At 48.9% G+C, this 20,558-nt stretch overlaps 1 protein-coding gene across 7 annotated transcripts in view; it reads right to left on the minus strand.

Moving 5' to 3' along the window:
• Nucleotides 1-15,403: 15,403 nt before the first annotated feature.
• BCOR (BCL6 corepressor) overlaps nucleotides 15,404-20,558 on the minus strand; it is a 44,500-nt gene continuing 39,345 nt past the window's right edge. For all 7 annotated transcript variants that reach the window (XM_044389365.3, XM_048213430.2, XM_026513303.4 and 4 more), the window contains 5 exons: nucleotides 20,182-20,348; nucleotides 18,721-18,866; nucleotides 18,184-18,261; nucleotides 17,824-17,980; nucleotides 15,404-16,585 (listed from right to left, as the gene is read on the minus strand). In XM_044389365.3, the coding sequence (XP_044245300.2) occupies nucleotides 16,294-16,585; nucleotides 17,824-17,980; nucleotides 18,184-18,261; nucleotides 18,721-18,866; nucleotides 20,182-20,348 (840 nt within the window). In that variant the 3' untranslated portion in view covers nucleotides 15,404-16,293. The remainder of the gene's footprint in view (nucleotides 16,586-17,823; nucleotides 17,981-18,183; nucleotides 18,262-18,720; nucleotides 18,867-20,181; nucleotides 20,349-20,558) is intronic.

Here is a 20,558-nt window from a genome sequence, read left to right on the forward strand (position 1 = left end):
TCAGCGCTCCGGTGGCCTGAGAAGTCGTGGACTGTTCGCAGAGCGGAACAACACTACACAGGGAGGAGTGAACTACAGTCGCGCCTCACCACGTGGGCCACATCTCCCAAATCACACGTCCAGCCGAAGAAGCCGAACATGAAAGAATACGCACAGCATGCTTCCGTTTATAGAAAATATAAAAACTGGTCACATGTCTCTCTCACGCCAGACAACGAGCTAGGAGTTATCGCTGGTGGGGAGGCAATCGGAAGGGGGCACAAGGGGCCTTCTGGGTGCTGGTCACGTTCTCTTTCATCTGAGCGTGGGTTACACGGGTATGTTCACTTTGTTAAGACTCATGTATTCATCAATGTGTATATTTATGATTTATGTACTTTTCTATATGTTACATTTCAATAAAAACGGTGGAGGGGAATGTTGGGTGTGTGGTACTTGAGCAATAGAAACGGGGTGAAGGAGACAATGCACATTTTATTTTATTTTTTGGAGATTTTATTTATTGATTTGTCAGAGAGAGAGAGCACAAGCAGGGCAGGGGAGCAGCAGAGGGAGAGGGAGAAGCAGGCTCCTTCTGAGCAAGGAGGCTGATGTGGGGCTCGATCCCAGGGACCCTGGGATCATGACCTGAGCTGAAGGCAGACGCTTCACCGACTGAGCCCCCAGGAGCCCCTCTGCTCCTCCTTCTCAAGGTAAACTCCTATATCAGCTAGGATGAGGGTCGGTTATGCGGCCCAGAAAGGCTATAGTAATACAGCTGCCTGACAAGAGACACGCTCTTTTCACAGAATCCATGTCAAACTTGGAAAGTTTCCTTGCTTTCTAGTGTAAGATGTTCTAGACTCAGCTGGTACTTTCAGCCCCAGGTCTGGAATCAGCCAGTTGTCCGAAAAGCCCTGATTCTTTTCAGTGGAAAATGGTATCTAGAGGCCACAGTTTAGGGGCGCCTGGCTGGCTCAGTCCGGAGAGCATGAGACTCTTGATCTCGGGGTCGTGAGTTCAAGCCCCATGTTGGGGGTAGAGCCTACTCGCTCAAAAAAAAAAAAAAGAGGCCACCGTTCGGACACTAGGATGTCTAAAGGTCAAAGCTCTATTTCCAGCCTCCCTTGCAGCTAGCTATGAGTGGGTGACTAAATTCTCATCCACGGCACATAAACGGAGCTGTTGGAGAAGACTTCTGGGAGATATCTTATAGGAGGTGGGTATGACCCTTCCTTCCCCCTGCTGTCTGGAATGTGGATATGATGGCCAGCGCTCTGGCAGCTTCATCAAACCATGAGGTAAAAGCAACATGTGGAGAGAGACAGAGCCAAAAGTTGGTATGCCCACACAGCAGTGCTTACCTCTAGACTTTCTTGATGTGAAAGAGTTTTAAAATTCTATCTTGTTAAATAAAAAAAAAAGCCCTTCTATCTTATTTAGGCCACTATTATTTTATTCACGTGCTGCTATTGTTCACCCTTTTGGTTTTGGCCCTCAAATCCAAAGCTATTCCTTACTGGTATAGCAGAGTGTTGATTAAATACATCCTAGGACAATAAAATACCACGTTGGCCATCAAAAATATTGACAAAGAAGTATACTCATTCACACTGAAAGGTGTTTGCCATATATTGTTTTAAAAGCTGCTTATAAAGCACATTAAAAAAAAAAAAAAACCCAGATAGATGCACAGAAAAAGGAAGTTGAAAGCATCATCACCCAAACCCTGCCTCCTACCCCCATGGGCTTGCAGTTCATTTGTATAATAAAAAATTTAAAATTTTTAAATTAAAAGAATTTTTTAAACTCCTGCCGTTACACTGGATTCATTTATTTATTTCTCAGGAAATTAAGTAAGACCCCAGGCTTGCTGGCCTCACTGCACTGTTTCTCTGGGGAACATTTGAGGCAGATGCTCTGGAAGTGGTCTCTGTGCCCCTACCCAGGGGGTACGTCATCCAGACCAAGCACGATTCTGGAAGTGTTTATGCCGTATTTTTACGTGAGTGAAAAAAATCTCCAGGCCGTTCACCGGAGTTTGCAAACCGGTGAGCCCCGGGGCCTCACCGGGACGGTTTTATTTGGCCAACACAATGTTTTTATCAACGTCAAGAACGACTGTGAGGGCTCCCATAAAACCCGGATGACCGGCTTCTCCTCTGAAAAGTCCGAAGACATGGCATGATCAATTTCAGAAGACTTTCGTCACCCCAAAAGAGCCCCATACTCGCCTCTCTCCACCCTCCCCCCAGCCTCTGGCAGGCGCTGATCTACTTTCTGCCTCTGTGGACTGGCCTGTTCTGGACATCGCATGTGCGTGGAATCGTACACTGCGTGGCCGCGTAGGTCTGGCTGCTTTCCCTCAGCATCACATGTTCACGGCCCATCCGTGATGTAGCAGGTGCCGCTCCTGCCTTCCTTTTTTTTTTTTTTTAAGATTTTATTTATTTATTTGCCAGAGAGAGAGAGAGACAGCCAGCGAGAGAGGGAACACAAGCAGGGGGAGTGGGAGAGGAAGAAGCAGGCTCCCAGCGGAGGAGCCTGATGTGGGGCTCGATCCCATAACGCCGGGATCATGCCCTGAGCCGAAGGCAGCCGCCTAACGACTGCGCTACCCGGGCGCCCCACCCGCCTTCCTTTTGATGGCTGAATCATATTCCCTTGCTTGGTTCGACGGCGTTTTCACATTTATCCGTCATTCGTTAGTGGATGGGCATCTGGTTTCCATCTACTCTTTGGCTTGTAGGAATCACACTGCTACGAATGTGTACAAGTGTTTCTGTGGACACATGTCCTTGTATCTCTTAGGTACACGTCTAGGAGCGGAATTGCCAGGGCAGGCTCCTGGGAAATTTTCTATTTAACATTTTTTGGGTAAAGATTTTATTTATTTAGGGTGCCTGGGTGGCTCAGTCAGTTGAGCCTCTGCCTTCGGCTCGGGTCATGGTCTTGGGGTCCTGGGATCGAGCCCTGTATCAGGCTCTCTGCTCACCAGAGAGTCTGCTTTGCCCTCTCCCTCTCCCTCTCTCTCAAGTAAACAAATAAAATCTTAAAAAAGACATTTTATTTATTCATTTGACGGAGAGAGAGCCAGAGCACACACACAAGGGAGTGGCAGGCAGTGTGGAAAGCAGAGGGAGGGGGATCCCAGGACCCCGGAATCTTTTCAGATGTTTGAGCCATCTGCATTATTTTCTATGACCCTTCTAATCACATCCTACGCATTTTCCTATCAGGTTATTGACCTTTTTTTATCCTTCTTTCAGAAGAATGAGCTAACACTCTAAAAAAGGACAACGGGCATATCTGCAGAGAATCATAATAAAATGTAGTAAGATGGGGTGACTTTTTTGCAGCTGTCACAAGTGGAACAGGGGCCAGCAGGGAGGGCAGAACGGGTAGAAGGAATCAAATGAGGGGCGCCCGGCTGGCTCAGTCTGTACTGTGACTATTGAACATAGGGTCGTGAGTTCGGGCCCCACGATGGGTCTGGGGTCCTACTTAAGAAAAAAATAAAATATTAGAAGGAATCAAGCGAAAGATGGGGAAAGAGAGAGGCAGTGGAAGGAAGGAGTGACAGTAATCTTCCTTTGGCTTCTTTTTGAGGCTTCTGAAGCCTATATTCTTGGCTTAAACTTGTGTATCTGAAAAATACCAGCCTGGTAACACAGCCGCCAGGCCAACTTAGAAAGGTCTCCGCCTTTTTAGCCCGAAGCCTTTGGTGGGGAGCGCTGTTAGCACTTGTATGGACCTTGCAAATCCAGCCGAGTTGGGGGTAGCCGAGGCAGAGGCAAAAGTTAAGCCTTGGGCCAATCACCAAGTCTCGGAGTTGCCTCCAAACTGTGTTCAGGGTCAGGCTCCCACCCGCCAGCAAGATTCATCTGTAGAGAAAAGCCAAGCAGATAAGAGATAATTGCAAACTCTTAGGATTTTCCTTCTGGGATTGTAGACATAGGATGTGCCTCAAGACCAGAAACTGTTTACTTCTGTTATTTTAAGCACCACACAGGTTTCTGTCAGAAGAAACTTCTGCTTCCAAAGTTTATATCCTGAGCCTGGTCGCTGGCTCACTCGCTTACTTTCTTCTTTTTCTTTTTTCCTTCTTTTCTTTCTTTCTTTCTTTCTTTCTTTCTTTCTTTCTTTCTTTCTTTCTTTCTTTCTCCTTTCTTTCCTTTCTTTCTTTCCTTCTTTCTTTCTCTCTTCTCCCTCCCTCCCTTCCTTTTTTCCTCCTCCTCCTTCCCCTCCCTGCCCCCCTCCCCCATCTGGTAACCATTTCCCTCCCTCTACTGCCCCCCAGGTGACAGCTATCCTGAATTAGGTATGTATGACTTCTCTTCTTGTTTTTATATCTTTACTAACTAGTCAGAAACCCATTAAGACTGTAACAGGGGATTGTGCCTATTTGTAATGTTACATAAACGTGTCATGCCACGCACATTCTTCTGTAAATTACCTTCTATTTTGATCAGTTACGTCTGTGACACGCATCTGCCTTGGTTGCTGTAGCTGGGGTCTAGTATCACACTGGTTGACTGTAAGCCAAGGTATTTATCCATTCCTCTGCTCAGACACTCCCTCCCGGGACAGGCCTTCCCTGGCCTGCCCACTCATCTAGACCCGGCCTTTCCATTCTTTTTCCTTCTCTTCCTCTTTTTAACATAAGCACACCTCTTTTTAACATAAGCACACCGAGGAAAAACACCAGCTTCCAAAAGCAGATGCGGCCCCTGCTGACCCTGGTCCCAGTCCTTTCTCATAGAACGTGGGATAGAGGGAAAGTGTGTGCGTTTAGGTCCTCCAAGAGGCCGGCGCATACTGCAATAGGACAGGAAATCGAGTCTTGGAGGAGAAAGCAGGGAAAGGGGGGGAGGGGCACCTGGGTGGCTCCCTCGGTGAAGTGGCTGCCTTCAGCTCAGGTCATGATCCCAGAGTCCTGGAATCGAGTCCCCATGCAGGTTCCTTGCTCGGCGGGGAGTCTGCTTCTCCCTCTGCCCGCTGCTCCCCCGGCTTGTGTTCCCCCTCTCTCTGACAAATAAGTAAATGAAATCTTAAAAAGAAGGAAGAGGTGAGGGGAGCCTTCACACCTGGGCGGGTGGGACAGTCGCAGAGGGCAAGGGAAGGAAGGCGGGGTGGGTAGGACTCTGATGTAGCCCCCTTCCAGTTAAGCCGGCGCCGTTGGGTCCTAAGGCCAGTCGCCCACTGGGGAACCCCCTCCAGCACCCCCCCTACCGCCCCCGTCTTGCCAGAGTGAGTACGCGTCAGGGCGGCTGCTATGCTCCGTCCCTGGCTGGGAAGAGCCCACAGCAAGTGTGGCCTTGGCCTCAACGTGGTGCGGGATCCAGGAGGGCAGGGCAGCTCTGGTCGGCGGCTTGGCTCTGGCTGCCTGTCTGCAGGGACTTAACGAGGACCCCTCTGCTCTGATGGATACCCGGCTGCCCAATCCCCCCTCAGAAGTCTGTTGGTCCAAACCAGGGGGCTCAGGGAAGGAGGGCATTAGGAACTGAACGTGGCCCCAACCCTGGCCAAAATTCACCTGTCCAAACCCTACCCCTCGGGTGATGGTCTTAGGAGGCGGAGCCCTCGGCAGGTGCCGAGGTCGTGAGCGTGGAGCCCTCACGGATGGGGTTAGTGCCCTGATAAAAGAGGCCACGGGGCTGGCCGGTACTTTTCCACCGAGTGAGGACACGGTAAGAAAGCAGCCGGTTGGGGTGCCTGGGTGGTTCTGTCGGAGAAGGGTCTGCCTCCGGCTCAGGTCATGATCCCGCGGTCCTGGGACCGAGTCCCGCACCGGGCCCCCTGCTCCGCAGAGAGTCGGCTTCTCCCTTTGCCTCTGCCCCTGCTCACGCTCGCGCGCTCTCTCTCTCTCTCAAATAAACACATAATTTTAAAAAATCTCCAATGTTTAAGAGCCACCCACTCTCCATACTTTGTTCTTGTGGCAGCCTGATTGAATTAAGACAGGGGGTCCTTCAGCATGAGAAGGAGAGACACCCCCTCCCCCAAAAGCAGACCCACAACCGACCCCCCAAACTCTGAACCTGGGCTTCAGGAGGGGCCTTAATGGAGAGGGGCGCAAAACCTCTTGGGCTTTCTGTTTCTGGCAGCATCCTAATACTTTTTAGAAAACAGGAGAAGAGTGACAAGGTAATAAATGTTTTAACCTGCCTTTGTCTCATCTATCTCTCAGGAAGCCGCTTTGAGAGGCAGTGAAAAAAGGCTGAGATGAAAATTACAATTTTTTTCCTTTTTCCCCCTCAACTTATTATTTTGAAAAATTTCAAATCTATAGAAAAGTTGAAAGAACAGTTTAATATACCCTTTACTTCAATTCACAATTAGTAATATTTTGCCATGCTTTTGTTATCTGTGTGTGTGTGTACTTTTTGCTGAACCATTTGAAAGAAAATTACAGATGTCATGAAAATTCATCCCTAAACACCCTAGCGTACATCACCCCAGAATAAGAACATTTTCTTGCAGGGGCGCTGGGTGGCTCAGTCAGTGAAGCATCTGCCTTCAGCTCAGGTCATGATCCCAGGGTCCTAGGATCGAGCCCCACATCAGGCTCCTTGCTCAGCAGGGAGCCTGCTTCTCCCTCTGCCTCTGCTGCTCCCCCTGCTTGTGCTCCCTTGCTCTGTCAAATAAATAAATAAGATCTTTTAAATTAATTAACTAATTTAAAAATGTTTAAAAAGAACTATTTTTTTCAATTATTTTAAGTATTTGTCAGAGAGAGAGAGAGAGATTAGGAGCACAAGTGGGGGAGGAGCAGAGGGAGAGGGAGAAGCAGACTCCCCGCTGAGCAAGGAGCCGGATGCGGGACTCCATCCCAGGACCCTGGGATCACAACCAGAGCCAAAGGCAGACGCTTAACCGATTGAGCCACCCAGATGTCCCAAAGGAACATTTTCTTACATAACTAGAAAGAAAGAAAATCACTATCACTAAGAAAATTTACGTTTATTCAGTAATACCCTCTAATTTATAGCCTTTATTTCAATTTCCCATTTAACTCTATAGTGAAGAAACCACATCAGTTGTTGCCTGGGTTGAGGGGATCCCTGAAAGCAAAGAGGCACCAGGAAACCTTTGGGGGGTGATGGACGTGTTGGGTGCTTGACTGGGAGTGGTGGTTACAGGGTGTGAAATTGTCCAAACTCATAGAACTGTACGTTGAAAGGGGGGTCTTTTATTGTATGTACATTATACCTCCTTAAGACCGATTTTTAAAAATTTCTCCAGTAGTCCCCGAAGTGTTTTATTTATTTTTTTAAAGATTTCATTTATTTATTTTTAGAGAGAGAGCGAGAGAGGGAGAGTGCAAAGGACAGAGGGAGAGAAAGAGAGAGAGAGAATCCCAAGCAGACACTGTGCCGAGTCTTCTCTCCCTAACCTCACGCCCCTGAGATCATGACCTGAGCCAAAACCAAGAGTCGGATGCTTAACCAGCTGAGCCACCCGGGTGCCCCCTCAAGAGTTTTATAATGGTTTCTTCTGTGTCCTAGAATTCTATCTAGGTTCATGTGTTGCATTTGATTGCCTTGTGTCTTCATCTTCTCTAATCTAGAACATTCCCTTCTGCTTTTGCTTTTCATGACATGGATTAAAAAATTAAAATAAAGGAAGGCCAGGTCAGTTGTCTTGCAGAATGCCCCCACAGTCTGGATTTATCTGTCTCCTCATGACTGGATTCAGGTTACACGTTTTTGACAAGAACACTGCGGAGGTGATGCCGTGTCCTGACTCAACACGTGTGTCAGTCTGTTCCTCCACAGGCAAGGCTCGCCTTGTAGGCTCCCTGCTACAGAGCCGGGGTCAGCCATTTCTTCAAGCACTTCCTGGTTCTTAACGGAGGAGAATGGTATTTAGAAACCAAGAACTTGGTGCTAGATGTGCTCATTGTTACTGGAGTGTCGATGTTTTTTAGGCTTTTTTAGTGGACGGAACTTAAAAATCCACACTGTATTTGTTTTGTTTAACTCTTGAGTGGACAATTCAAATCCAACATCACAAGGTACTTTCTCTTCCCTCCATTCTATATTCATATTTCCCTTCTCACACGGTGGTTTCCAACATCACCAATATCTTTGCTTTGTCCTACGATGCACGTAAAATACTTTCAGAATAATACAAATACCACTACAAGAGATCTGCTAAGTAGAGTTCAAGATATCTTTGCAGTTATTTTGGTCCTTAGAATACATTCCACATAGTTAGGCTCCATGAGCCTACTTAGAAAGAAAGAAAGAAAGAAAGAAAGAAAGAAAGAAAGAAAGAAAAAGAAAAAAAGAAACAAGGGGCGCCTGGGTGGCGCAGTCGTTAAGCGTCTGCCTTCGGCTCAGGGCGTGATCTCGGCGTTCCGGGATCGAGTCCCACATCGGGCTCCTCCGCTGGGAGCCTGCTTCTTCCTCTCCCACTCCCCCCTGCTGTGTTCCCTCTCTCGCTGGCTGTCTCTCTGTCAAATAAATGAATAAAATCTTTAAAAAAAAAAAAAAAAGAAAAAAAAAAGAAAAAAAGAAACAAAAGGCGGGGGGTGCGCCTGGATGGTTCGGTCAGAGTACATTCCGCTAAGAATGAACACTCCGTGTACTAGTTCCAGACTTACTTCAGTTACCTTTTTTCTGTGGGGCGATGTTGTCAATGTGATACAAAGTTTAGTTTGTTCCTGTTTACATTCAAATTCAGCATTTGCCCTCATTCATTTATTTTTATTTTTGGCTTTTGGATATTTACACCACTTAAAACTATATAATCGGCATACACAGGGAAGTCTGGCCCCTTCTGTGACCCCTCTAGCCTTTGCCATTAAGAACTAGCATTCGCCATGGTTTCCTTGCGTTTTCCAGCAAACAGGTCATCGCCAGATGGTTGAGATAAAAAAAACCCCACAAATCTAGCTTGCAGAAATTTACAAACTGTGTGGGAAGGGGCAGGCTCATTTCAGGGTCTATTTTTTAAAAGTGTATGACTTTTTAATTGACTTGAATGACTTTTATTTATTTTAAGATTTTTAAAAAAGATTTTATTTATTTGAGAGAGAGCGAGAGAGTGAGAAAGAAGACAGCACGAGCAGTGTGACGGGCAGAAGGAGAAGCCAACTTCCTGCTGAGTGGGGAACCTGGCGCAGGGCTCAATCCCGGGACTCCCAGGATCACAACCGGAGCCAAAGGCAGATGCTTAACCAACTGAGCCACCCAGGTGCCCCAGGATTCTTTTATTTTTATTATTTATTTATTTTTAAAGATTTTATTTATTTATTTGACAGAGAGACAGCCAGCGAGAGAAGGAACACAAGCAGGGGGAGTGGGAGAAGAAGAAACAGGCTCATAGCAGAGAAGCCTGATGTGGGTCTCGATCCCAGAACGCCGGGATCACGCCCTGAGCCGAAGGCAGATGCTTAACGACTATGTCACCCAGGCGCCCCCAGGATTCTTTTATTTTTAAGTAATCTCTACACCCAATGGGGCTCAAATTTACAACCCTGAGACCAGGCTCTACCAACTGAGCCAGCCAGGCACCCCAAGTGTCCAACATTTTTAAAAGGAGGAACCTAAACATTTATCCAGTGCCTACTGTCTATTTGGGCATCGTGCTTGGTAATCTACACGTATTATCTCATTTATCTCATCTATTCTTCACAACAACTCTGAAAGATAGGTATTGATACTCATGTAAAGAAAAAATTTTTAAACTTCTTTTATTTTAAGGAAGACTCACAACTGTGAGATCAAGAGTCACCTGTTCTATTAACTGAGCCTGACAGGCGCCCCATAACATTTTTTTTTTATTGTGGAAAATTTCAAATATAACCAAAATGAGAAAAAGAGTATAATGGAAATAACCCCCCTGTGCCCATCACCAGCTTCAACAATTACCGACTGGTGATCTGGCTGATTTCAGCTCTACCTCTTCCTTGCCCTCCTCCCAGATGACTTGGGTGCAAATCCCAGATATCTTGTTATTTCACTCATAAGTATTTTAGCATATATTACTAAAAGATAAGGATGCCACCAAAAAATGTTCAGTGTTCCTAGTTCCCTGGTTTTCACAAATATGTATTTTTAAAATTCTATTTATTTATGTATTATTATTTTTTAAAGCTTTTACTTATTTATCGGAGACGGAGAGAGAGAGAGAGCTAGAGAGAGAGAGCAAGAGTGGGGTGAGGGGCAGAAGGGGAAGCCGACTCCCCGCTGAGCGGGGAGCCCGACACGCAGCTATGACCTGAGCCGAAGACAGAGGCTTAATCGACTGAGCCACCCAGGTGCCCCAATTTATTTTTAAGTAAGCACAACGCCCAATGTGGGGCTCGAACTCAGGACCCCGAGATCAAGAGTCACGTGCTCTATCAACTGAGCCAGGCAGGCAACCCTGGTTTTCACAGATATTTTGTTTTTTAGTTTGTCTGTTCAAATCAGACTCTAAGATCCATATTCCACCACTCTTAGTGCTTAAGTCTTTTAGTCTATAGGTTCCCCTCCATCTGTTTTCCCCTTACAGTTTATTTGAAGAAACTGAGTCATGTGCCTTATAGAGCCTCAGACTGGCTTTTGCTGAATACATGCCCATAGCGTCCTACCACGTTCTTCTGTCTGCTGTGTGTCCTGTAAATTGCGAAGAGATCTAGACCTATCGTCCACTGTGGTAGCCGCCAGCCACGTGGGGCTACTGTGCACTTGAAATGTGGCCAGTTGAAATTGAACAGTGGTGTGTGTGTAAAATATATGTTGGATTTTTTTAAAGTTCATTTAAAAAAAAGATTTCATTTATCTGAGAGAGAGAGAGAGAGAGCACAAGCGGGGGAGCGGCAGCAGAGGCAGAGGGAGAAGCAGACTCCCCGCTGAGCAGGGAGCCCGACTGGGGCTCGATCCCAGGACCCCGGGATCATGACCTGAGCCAAAGGCAAATGCTTAACCGACGGAGCCACCCAGGCGCCCCTATACATTGGATTTTTTAAAAGTCTAAGTGCAGAAAAACAAAAGTGAAATATGTCATTAATTTCTGCAGTGATTGCATGTTGAAATGGTAATACTTGGGTATATTAAGGTAAAATAGAAAAATTCGCTTCACCTGTTTCTCTTCACATTTTAAAATGTAGCTACTAGAAAATTCTAAATTACATATGTGGCTCACGTATTTCTAATTGGGGAGCACTGCTCTAGAGGCTTGACGAGTCTTCAGGTTCAAATTTTTGGCAATACAACTTCATAGGAGGTGAAGGTGTTTTCCCATCAGGAGACTCACAAAGCCCGGTTGTTCCTTTTTTGCATTTTCCTTTATTTTTGGTCACGTTGGCATGCATAAACAATCATTGGCTAGATCTGCTGTTTCGTTAAGGGTCGTAAGCTGGTAGCATTCTGTCATGTCTTCAGGAGCTGGCTGGGATATTGTCACACAGCAACACATTGCCTTTCATATAGGAAAGGCAGGGGAAATGCTCGGTTCTCTCCCTTTGTTTGCCAGTTTTCAAATGATGCGGTTTTCCCCAACACTCCTCCAAAAGGGGATCAAGGGGGCTGGCTTTGCGTACCTTTATAAACTCACAATTTGAACATATTCGTGCGTATTTCTATTCATTGCAACTATCGTCACTGATGCTCAAAGCAGCCCATATGTATCCTATTGGGGGCTTCTCCAAGGGCACGGTTGTGTCTTTTTGACCAAGTCCCCCCAGCTTATCGTGTATGTCCATACTCCCCTCCAGCTGTCTTCCTCCCCAAACTGCAGTCAATCAACCATTTCTCCAAGGAAGCTCACTTCTTTGTAGTGGGATAAGGTATTTAGAAACCACAGTCTGGGACCTAGTGGTGCCCATTTCTATAGGTCATTGTTTCTAGGCCTTTTCAGTGGACAGAGCTATGAAAAAAAATATATATATATATAGAGAGAGAGAGAGAGAGAGAAAAAATACATATATAAAAAATATATATATATACGAAATATATTTTTCAAAGATTTTAAGTAATCTCTGCACCCAGCGTGGGGCTCCAACTTCCAACCCTGAGATCAAGAGTCGCGTGCTCTGCCCACTGAGCCAGCCGGGCGCCCTGGAATATTTTAAGATAAAATTCATCCTGACTTGATAGTGATTGTACTTCTAACTCAGCTTCAGGACTGCATACTCTGTATTCAGCCTCACGAATCCCACATTTACGTCTCCTTTCTCAGGTGCTGGACATCTCAGTTCCCGACAACAGGTACTTTTTGCTCTATCTCACAACGCAAACAGGACCGGCTCCGAATAACAATGCAGACACTACCACCAAGGATAGGATTACTGAAAAGAGATTGGAAATGTTTTTTGCCCTTTTCTGTCCCCAGGGTAAAACCACAAAGGATGATATCATCAATTGATCATGCTCTAAAGTCACTTGAAATAGTTCTCTGTGTGGTTGTGCTACCAACCGGGTCCAAGTTAGGCTGGCTGCATTTTGCTTTTTGATTTGTAGGCATTGCTGAGAGTTGAAAACTACGGAAACTCTGGGGGCGCCTGGGTGGCTCAGTCATTAAGCGTCTGCCTCCGGCTCAGGGCGTGATCCGGGAGTCCTGGGATCGAGCCCTGCATCGGGCTCCTCCGCTGGGAGCCTGCTTCTTCCTCTCCCACTCCCCTGCTGTGTTCCCTCTCTCGCTGGCTGTCTCTCTGTCAAATAAATAAATAAAATCTTAAAAAAAAAAAAGAAAAGAAAACGAAAACTATGTGAACTCTAAAGTCAAATGTACACACTGAGGAAGTTTAGGTGTATAGCTTCCATCCTCTTTCCCTTGCAGCCCGTTCTATTTCCCCCAGATGTAAGCATTTTTTCAAAGGTGTTTCATTTTTAAAAATAAAGCAGATACGTGTCTATGCTGAACTCCCCATCCCCATCTTAAATAGCAGGAAACCACGCGTACTGTTCTTCACCTTGTCTTTTCATTTAACGATCTACGCCGGAGAACATTCTGAAGAAATTCAGAGAGCCGGTCCTCAATCCCTCGCAGGAATGTACCGGTTCATTCACCCAGAACCCGGCTGACAGACACTGGGATGTCTTTGGTCCTTTACTATGAACAACCATGAGGCCAATTTGCCACGAGAGAACCAGGCTGAGAGTACCACGCCCAAGTTCGCACCGGTGGTAAGCATATGAGATCAGATTTGGCCGCAGTGGGAGAAAAACTCAAAACTTAACAGTGACCTGGCTCAACATCATCACTTCCTTGTCTCCCACAGAGAAGCCAGGCAGGGCTGGGGTGGTGGCCCTGTTGCACCAGGGCCTCAGTGACCCAGGCCCCGCCCAACACCCCGAGAGCTTGACTCGCACGTTCCTGGGTCAAAGGTGGCTGTTCCGGCTCCAGCGGTCACAAGCACAGTCCAGCCAGGAGGAGGAGGACAGGACACCTTTAGAGACACCTTCAGAAGTGGAAGGAACCACCCTGCCACTCCCCACCCCCAACCCCCCAGCTAAGCAGCAAGTGCCCCCCTCTCCCTGTGATCTCACCGCAGCCACGGGGGTCTCCGTGTCTTACACCGCGTTTTCACTGTCTACACCGAGTGATGTGGTCGACACCCATGTCCCCTCGATTCCCACAGGGGAGCTTGGACGCCTATGCCATCTCCCCTCTACCTGAGGTCAATGTGTTGGCATCGCGATCTTTATGCTGTCATGTTCCTCCGGAACCACCGCCTCCTGTGTTGCCTGAACCAAGCTCATTGCTCCCCCGTCCATCCTTGGACCTAGGGCTCCCACCCGTTTTCTTGGCTTCATTCATAGAAATGCCCTTCATTCGGGATGGAACCTCAGCTGGGCTCAGGCCCTCCCTGTGCCTCCCGCCCAAATAGAAATACAAAGAGGCACGCGCCCTGGCATTCTTTGCTTTAATGTGGGCCCGCGGGAGCCCCTCGCTGCCTGCAGTAGTCTGGGCTCGCCCGTCCTCTTTTGCTTAGATTACTTCCGCGGGTCTGGGTGACCGGTCTTGCTGTTTGCCTTTTCCTTTTTGCCACTCTCACCTGCTGTTGGGACTTCCTAAAAAACAAGAATTTGGCAAACGATTACCAGTCGTTTTGATACCGGAGTGGGGGATGGGAGGAAAAGGTGGCTGGGGATGGAGGACAGGAGGCTGTATTTCTGGAACGTATGATTGTTTTCTTTCTTTTTTTGTGCTGCTCAAAACAACTTTTATTTATTTATTTATTTATTTATTTATTTACAAATGACTCTTTTTTTTTTTTTGGCCACACCCCCCCACCCCCGTTAGCCAAAAGTATGGTGGATTTCTTTCTCACTGGAAGCATTAATAGATCAAAACCGCTTGTTCGCTGCCTTTGTCTTCAGGATACATCCCGGATGTTACAGGTACTCTAAGTCTTCCCCAACAAGGGGCTGTCATTCTGCACACTGGCTTATCCGACGGCACTGGATGTCCCCCTTCCCAGCTCCGCCTCGCTGGTCCCTCCTGCTGAGGCCTGCCCACCTTGCCCTTTGCACGCTTCAAGACCCCACTCGAGTACATCATCTCCGTGGCCTCCTCCCAGCCCCCCAAGCCCTCCTTCCCTCCGCTTCGCCTTCGTGTTCTCCGAGTTCCACGCACGCCTAGAGAGCACCTGGGGCATTGTGAGCACCAATGGATTTGATACAAGGAATCACATGCTTATAAAATCTTTGGGAGGGATCACTGGGTTCCAGAACAATCTGCCAGGGTTGTCATCCAGGCATCAGAAAGCAGCTGCACAGCCACGACTGCTTCTGAAGACCCAATGTTGGAAGGCTGGTCTGGTCACTCCAACCGGCCAACATGTCTCGGTGAGCTCTCTTGTCAGCAGCTACCAGAGCAGGAAGATGCCTCTCCCTCCAAACTGAAGGGACGCTGAGATCCTAGCTGCAAGAGAGTCTAGTAGCTCTCAGCTTTCCAGCCTCTGCAATGAAGGAAGGACGTAGAAGGACGTGGGACAGAAACTGAGTGCCAACTGAGAGAAACCCAGCATGGATACTGCTGGAAAGGGAAGAGCAGCAGAGTGGCAGGGTGGTCAAAACTACAGGCCTGGACCATAAGAAGTAACAAAAAAACATGAGGTCTGGAGGGAGAAGGGATGCGACCCCTCGGTTTCTGGAAGGATCACTCCTTAACGATGAAGGGTCGGCCAGGATGGAGTTAACGCCATCGGTCACGGCCAAAGACAATGTAAGGCTGTACTCGGGCACCAAGAATAAAAGCTGAGAAGGATCTGAGAGACATCAAAATACAGGCACATGTACTGAGCTTTTAGGCTAGGACTCCAAACCGTGTTCTGAGTCTAACTCCCCTGAAATGCTCTGTCCGCTTTGGTTTCCAGAGACTATAAATTCCCCTGAAGTCCTCTGTAGGGGACTGACCACCAGCATCACTTCAAGAAGCATCTGTGACAACGGTAATGTCGTAGGAAACACAGGACGCAAGATCCTTCGGTTTTCTCCTTTCCTCAACAGGTTTATTGCCTTTTAAGAAAATGTTTGTAAAATATAAATACTTACAAAGTTAGAGCACAGGTTTCAGACATAAACACACCGTTCAGAAAAGTTTACTTTTATGTACATTTCCAAGCAACCTCAACATATGATGTTAGTTTTCAATATTTTACAGGGTACAGAAAAAAATAGCTCAAAGTCTTCTTTAAATAAGAGCATAAAATGTTTAAACATATAAACAATCCGGTTTGATGCGTGAAAACTAGTTTCACAGCTTTTAAATTAGGATATAAAAGTTTCATACAATTAGTTGTTGTGTGTGGGTACGGTTTGAATTTATATTACACGCTACCGGATTATATCCAATAGCACTGACCTGGCCTGAGCAGGTCCTCTGTAAACAAAACATAAAGTTACAACAATCGCCAAGTGCCTTCACCCAGTTCACGCCCCCAAACCAACCCCGTGGCTCTGGCCACACCTGAAACGGTGGCGGTCGCTGTCACGGGAGCTGTGTGTGACACTGAGTCCAAGTGTCCCAGCTCCTTTTCCTCATTTTTTTTTTCCTTAAAAAAGAAATGAAAAGAAACTCATGTTCCAGGTAAAAACGAACATATCCCAAAAAGCAGGTGTGCATTTGAAAAGTAAAGAAACATTATAACAACTTCATAAAAACTGACTGAGAAGTTTAAAAAGGAAAAAACAAGAACAAAAAAACAGAACAACACGACATGTTGCTAAGTCCTTCTGACTGGAGTCGTTTCTCTTATATAAAGAAGAGATATTTTCATATGTAATAGTGTCCTTTCTTTACAGAAATAGTCGTATTATGACACATATGCACAAAGATTAACACTATGACACACTGTACATGGCGGGCGCGGCGAGCTCACCAGTAGTCGTCCGACACCATGTCGCTGGGGTGCAGCCACTCCATGGACGAGCCCAGCAGAGTCTGCAGCTCGCTGGTGAACTCCACCAGATCTAAGAGCTCCTTGCTCTCGGGGTTAAAGGCCTCCAGGTCTTTGGAGCAGGAGAACAAGAGACTTGCCGACACTTGCCGGTAAAATTCGGCCTCGGCGATGGTGACGATTTCCACGTTCGGGAAATTGCAGCGGAAGATGCGGGAGGACATTTTCAGCTTCTTGAGCACGTCCGAAAGCAACAGCCAGTTTCGAGGCCTGCGGACGAGACAGGAGAGCGGTTCAAGGTTTCTGGGCCAACCTGAATGCACTCCGTACTCGGAACCCCCGCGCCGATGGGCCGGCCGGGAAGGGGGGGGTGTCACTTCTGCTGGGACACTGCCGCCCCGGCCCGGTGTCTCACCATCCCTAGGAGAGCTACTTCCGGAGGTGACAACGTGGGACCCGTCTGGATTTGCTAATCGACCGCCAAGAGAGGACAGGCCGACTCAGACGGGAGCAGGGACGGTACCTCGGAAGGAGCCTCACCTCGGGGTGTCACAGTGCTGCCAGAGGCTGCCAGGCAAACAGTGGCCACAGCTCGGGTCACCACTCTCCAAGGCGAGTGCCCCGCTGTCACTGTGGGAAGCCTCCTGTGCCCCAGCCCGAGAGCCATTCCCGGAGACCTCCTGGTCTCTCCTGTCCTGTCCTGTCCCCTCCTCCCGAAAGGAGCACGAGCATCACAGAGCGCTGGCCGCCTTGCACTCCCTTCCCCACGCTCCAGCCCCGTGCCTCCGTGCTCTGGGAGGCGCGTTTCCGAGAAAGAAGGTGTTCCATTCCTTCCGTGCGCCTGGCCACGCTGTATGCGGCTTGTTACGACTACGGTGTCGCTCTAGCAGCCCACGTGCTTACGGCCTCGGAGCCCGAGGAGGTGGCTACTCCTTAAGCACCTGTGTCAACACACAGCCCGCCAGCCTGTGGGGTACACCCCCTCCAAGGGATTGGTCATCGGCAGCCCAATGGCCCAACCCTGGGGGCAAGACTGGGTCTCACCAAATCTGACGACACTCCAGAGCCCAGATACCACATACCATTCTTTTCAGTCTCACACGAGAAGGGGGTGCACCAGCACAGGCCAGGAGACCTCAAGTGCCGTGGAAGGTCCCTACGGTGGCCTGTGGCGGGGGGCTCCTGAAGAGGACCCCTTTCCGAAAAAGTTCAGTGACCTAAGGATCTAAGTTGCCCCAACTCTTCTGTGAAATTCCAGCCACTGAATTCAATGTCCTCTGGGCTGGGGCTGGGGTACGCAGTGGGCGGTCCCTGATAAGGGCAGTTAGACCATCCTGTCCTCCGCTCCACACCTTTTCCAGAAAGGATCTACTGCAGGATGGGTGGTTCGTGGCCACTGAGGATTCATTCACCCGCCTGCCCGCCCGGCCGCCATCTGCCAAAAGGGGTCTCTAACTCTGGCCCCCCAGCAGCTCAGCCTCCCTCAAGCACGTGACAGCCATGCTCACCCCTGAGCGACGGACACTTGGATGTTGTAACACGGTAAGAGGGGGCTTTCTGAAAACTCAAATTCAAACACATCGCTGTAGGCCTCGTCGTCGTCATCCTGGTCCTCCGGTCCCGGGGGGTTCGCTAAAACATCATATCCGCTTTCATCATCTGGTTCTAATGGACGGCAAACAAGAGGGACAAGAGATCAGCAAGCTGCCGCGAGAGGCCCGCTGTTGTCAGAAGAGGACTCTTTAGAAAGTCTTGCCCAACTCTGCCCTGCTTACGGCACCCGCCGCCCGCCACCCCTCACCCACGCGCGAGAGAAATGTTCTGTCGCTCATTCACTCGCCACCGAACGAGAACGGACAGGTACTCACCACACACAGAGCTACCGTAGAACTCCCAAGAGCCACTGGAGTCTTCGTCACTGCGACCCTGTAGGTCATTTAAATAATCTGGAGAGAGAAAAACAAGATAAACCCCGCGGGGAGGAATGAAACACTGGCCGCGGTAGGGGGCACTTCCCTGTGGGGGCTGGTGTGTGATTCCTGTCTAGCCCACAGCCCTCCCTCTCGGGTGCACTTCCAATACCCTGCTCTCGGCCACAAGGGTCCAGAACCTACTTACCCGTGTCCACCCGCCTTCCTGACCCACGGACCACCCTTACTGCCCCTGGCCCGCCAAAAAAGCTAGGCTGGCAAGCTAAGAATGTTCTCGGTCCTCGCGAGCGAAGACAGTGCGCATCTCTTCTCTGAATCACGTAGCCCTTCTCTGGCAGACTAACTTTCCCCAGCAAGCATAGATAAGGTGAGGAAGGGTGCGCCCCGTAAGTGAGGGGGTAGGCCCCGGACAGACGGGAGTGAAGAAGCCATCTAAATGGCTGGACTAAGGCCATTTCTGGAACTCTGTCGTACCTGTTAAAAACTTCTCCATCAGTTCGCTGTGGGTCATCTTCATGATGGTTCTACCTGAGTACGTAGCCAGAGTGGGGTCAGCACCATAGGAGAGGAGCAAGCGGACAATTTCCAAGTGATCGTTCTCAACGGCATCATGGAGAGGTCTAGAAGAGACGCGCGGGGGGTTAAATCCGCGCTCGCCTCTGACGACGGGCAAAACTGGAGGCGTGCGCGGCCATTCCGGATAGGGGAACGGAGGCACCGGGAGCGGCCCACGGTCAAGCAATGACCTACTCTTGTTATTTCTACATGTAACCCTTTCCAACGCAGGTGAAAGGACCATTTCAAGCCTAATTCTCAAATACGAATCTGTTTTAACCCAGGGCCCGAGGAGGAAACTCAAGCTAAACTGAGACCGTTTTCAATGAACTTAAGTAGTGACACAGGCTGGGGACAAAAGAATTTATGGTGCGCGCGGGGGGGGGGGGTGGTGGTGGGGATCACACCATTATGGAAGCCAAAATGCCAAGCAACTGTTCTACCGTTTAAAAAAAAAAAAAATCCTACTCCTTTTTATTTTATTTTATTTTTTTTTTATTTTTTATTTTATTTATTTGACAGAGAGAGACAGCCAGCGAGAGAGGGAACACAAGCAGGGGGAGTGGGAGAGGAAGAAGCAGGCTCATAGCGGAGGAGCCTGATGTGGGGCTCGATCCCATAACGCTGGGATCACGCCCTGAGCCGAAGGCAGACGCTTAACCGCTCTGCCACCCAGGCGCCCCCCTACTCCTTTTTAAAAAGGAAACTAGGTGCAAAGTGGAGCCTTTCCAGAAGTCTGCGCTCTGGCAGCCTGGAGACAGATGATCACGCCTCTGGCCCCGAAGCAGAGTCCCTGGGGGGTGAGCTCTCAGAAGGGTACAGAATCTTCCCGCCCGTGTCCACTGGGGTCAGAACGCTGCCCGCAGTCCCATGCTGAGGGAACACTACTCGGAAACCATGAGACACCAAATACCTTGCGGTTTTGCTCATTTTACGCCTGCCAGCAAAGCCCTCCGCCCCGCCTCCCGGTTGCATCCCACACACAAGCAGGAAAGACGCTTGGGCTGACTCCGACCTGGGCCTCTGACCCAAGGTCAAGGACAGGGCAGGTCCTACGGAGCCAGTGGCCGCTGACCCTCTGTCTGTATTCCTGAGACTATCAATTCACATGTATTTTAAATAAGGTGATTTCGTAGATACTGACAAAGGGTGCAGGGTCTTAAAAAAGCCAACACCCTCAGTTATCACGCAGGCTCCGACTTCTTCAGGGCCTTCTATCCAGGGCAACCTTAGTAATTTTTATAAATGTTCTATTGACGTTTGCCAGAAAGGTCTGTTCAATTCCACTCTAGAAGACTCAGCCATCAATGCGCTTAGGTTACCTCTCCCCGTCTTTCCTTCTGGGGTTTCCCCCTGCCCCCGAGAGCCACCACCACTGACCTGGTTCCGTCCTGGGCACTGCAGTTGACGTCCGCGCCGTACTCGAGCAGGTGTCGCACGATGTTGAGCCACCCCCTCGCACAAGCCTCATGCAGGGCGCAGTAACCCGCGTTGTCTCGATGGTTCACGTCACAGATCTTGTTCTCCAGGCAGTACAAGACCACCTCCTGTGGTCGGGGATGGGGAGAGGGGGACGCCATCAGACCGCTGCACCAGGAACCCTGCGCGGCTGACCTCAGAGGCGTGTGCCCCCGGGGGAGGCAGCGGGGAGCGGGGGGAGGGGGTTGCTGGGGAGGTGGCAAGAGCACGTGTAATGGAGTCAATGGGTCCATTCAGTAAGTGGCAGTGGATAGAAACCCAAGTCTAGATAAAAGTGT

This window comes from Ursus arctos, chromosome X (assembly GCF_023065955.2).
Source record: "Ursus arctos isolate Adak ecotype North America chromosome X, UrsArc2.0, whole genome shotgun sequence".
In the NCBI taxonomy this organism is placed as follows: Eukaryota; Metazoa; Chordata; class Mammalia; order Carnivora; family Ursidae; genus Ursus; species Ursus arctos.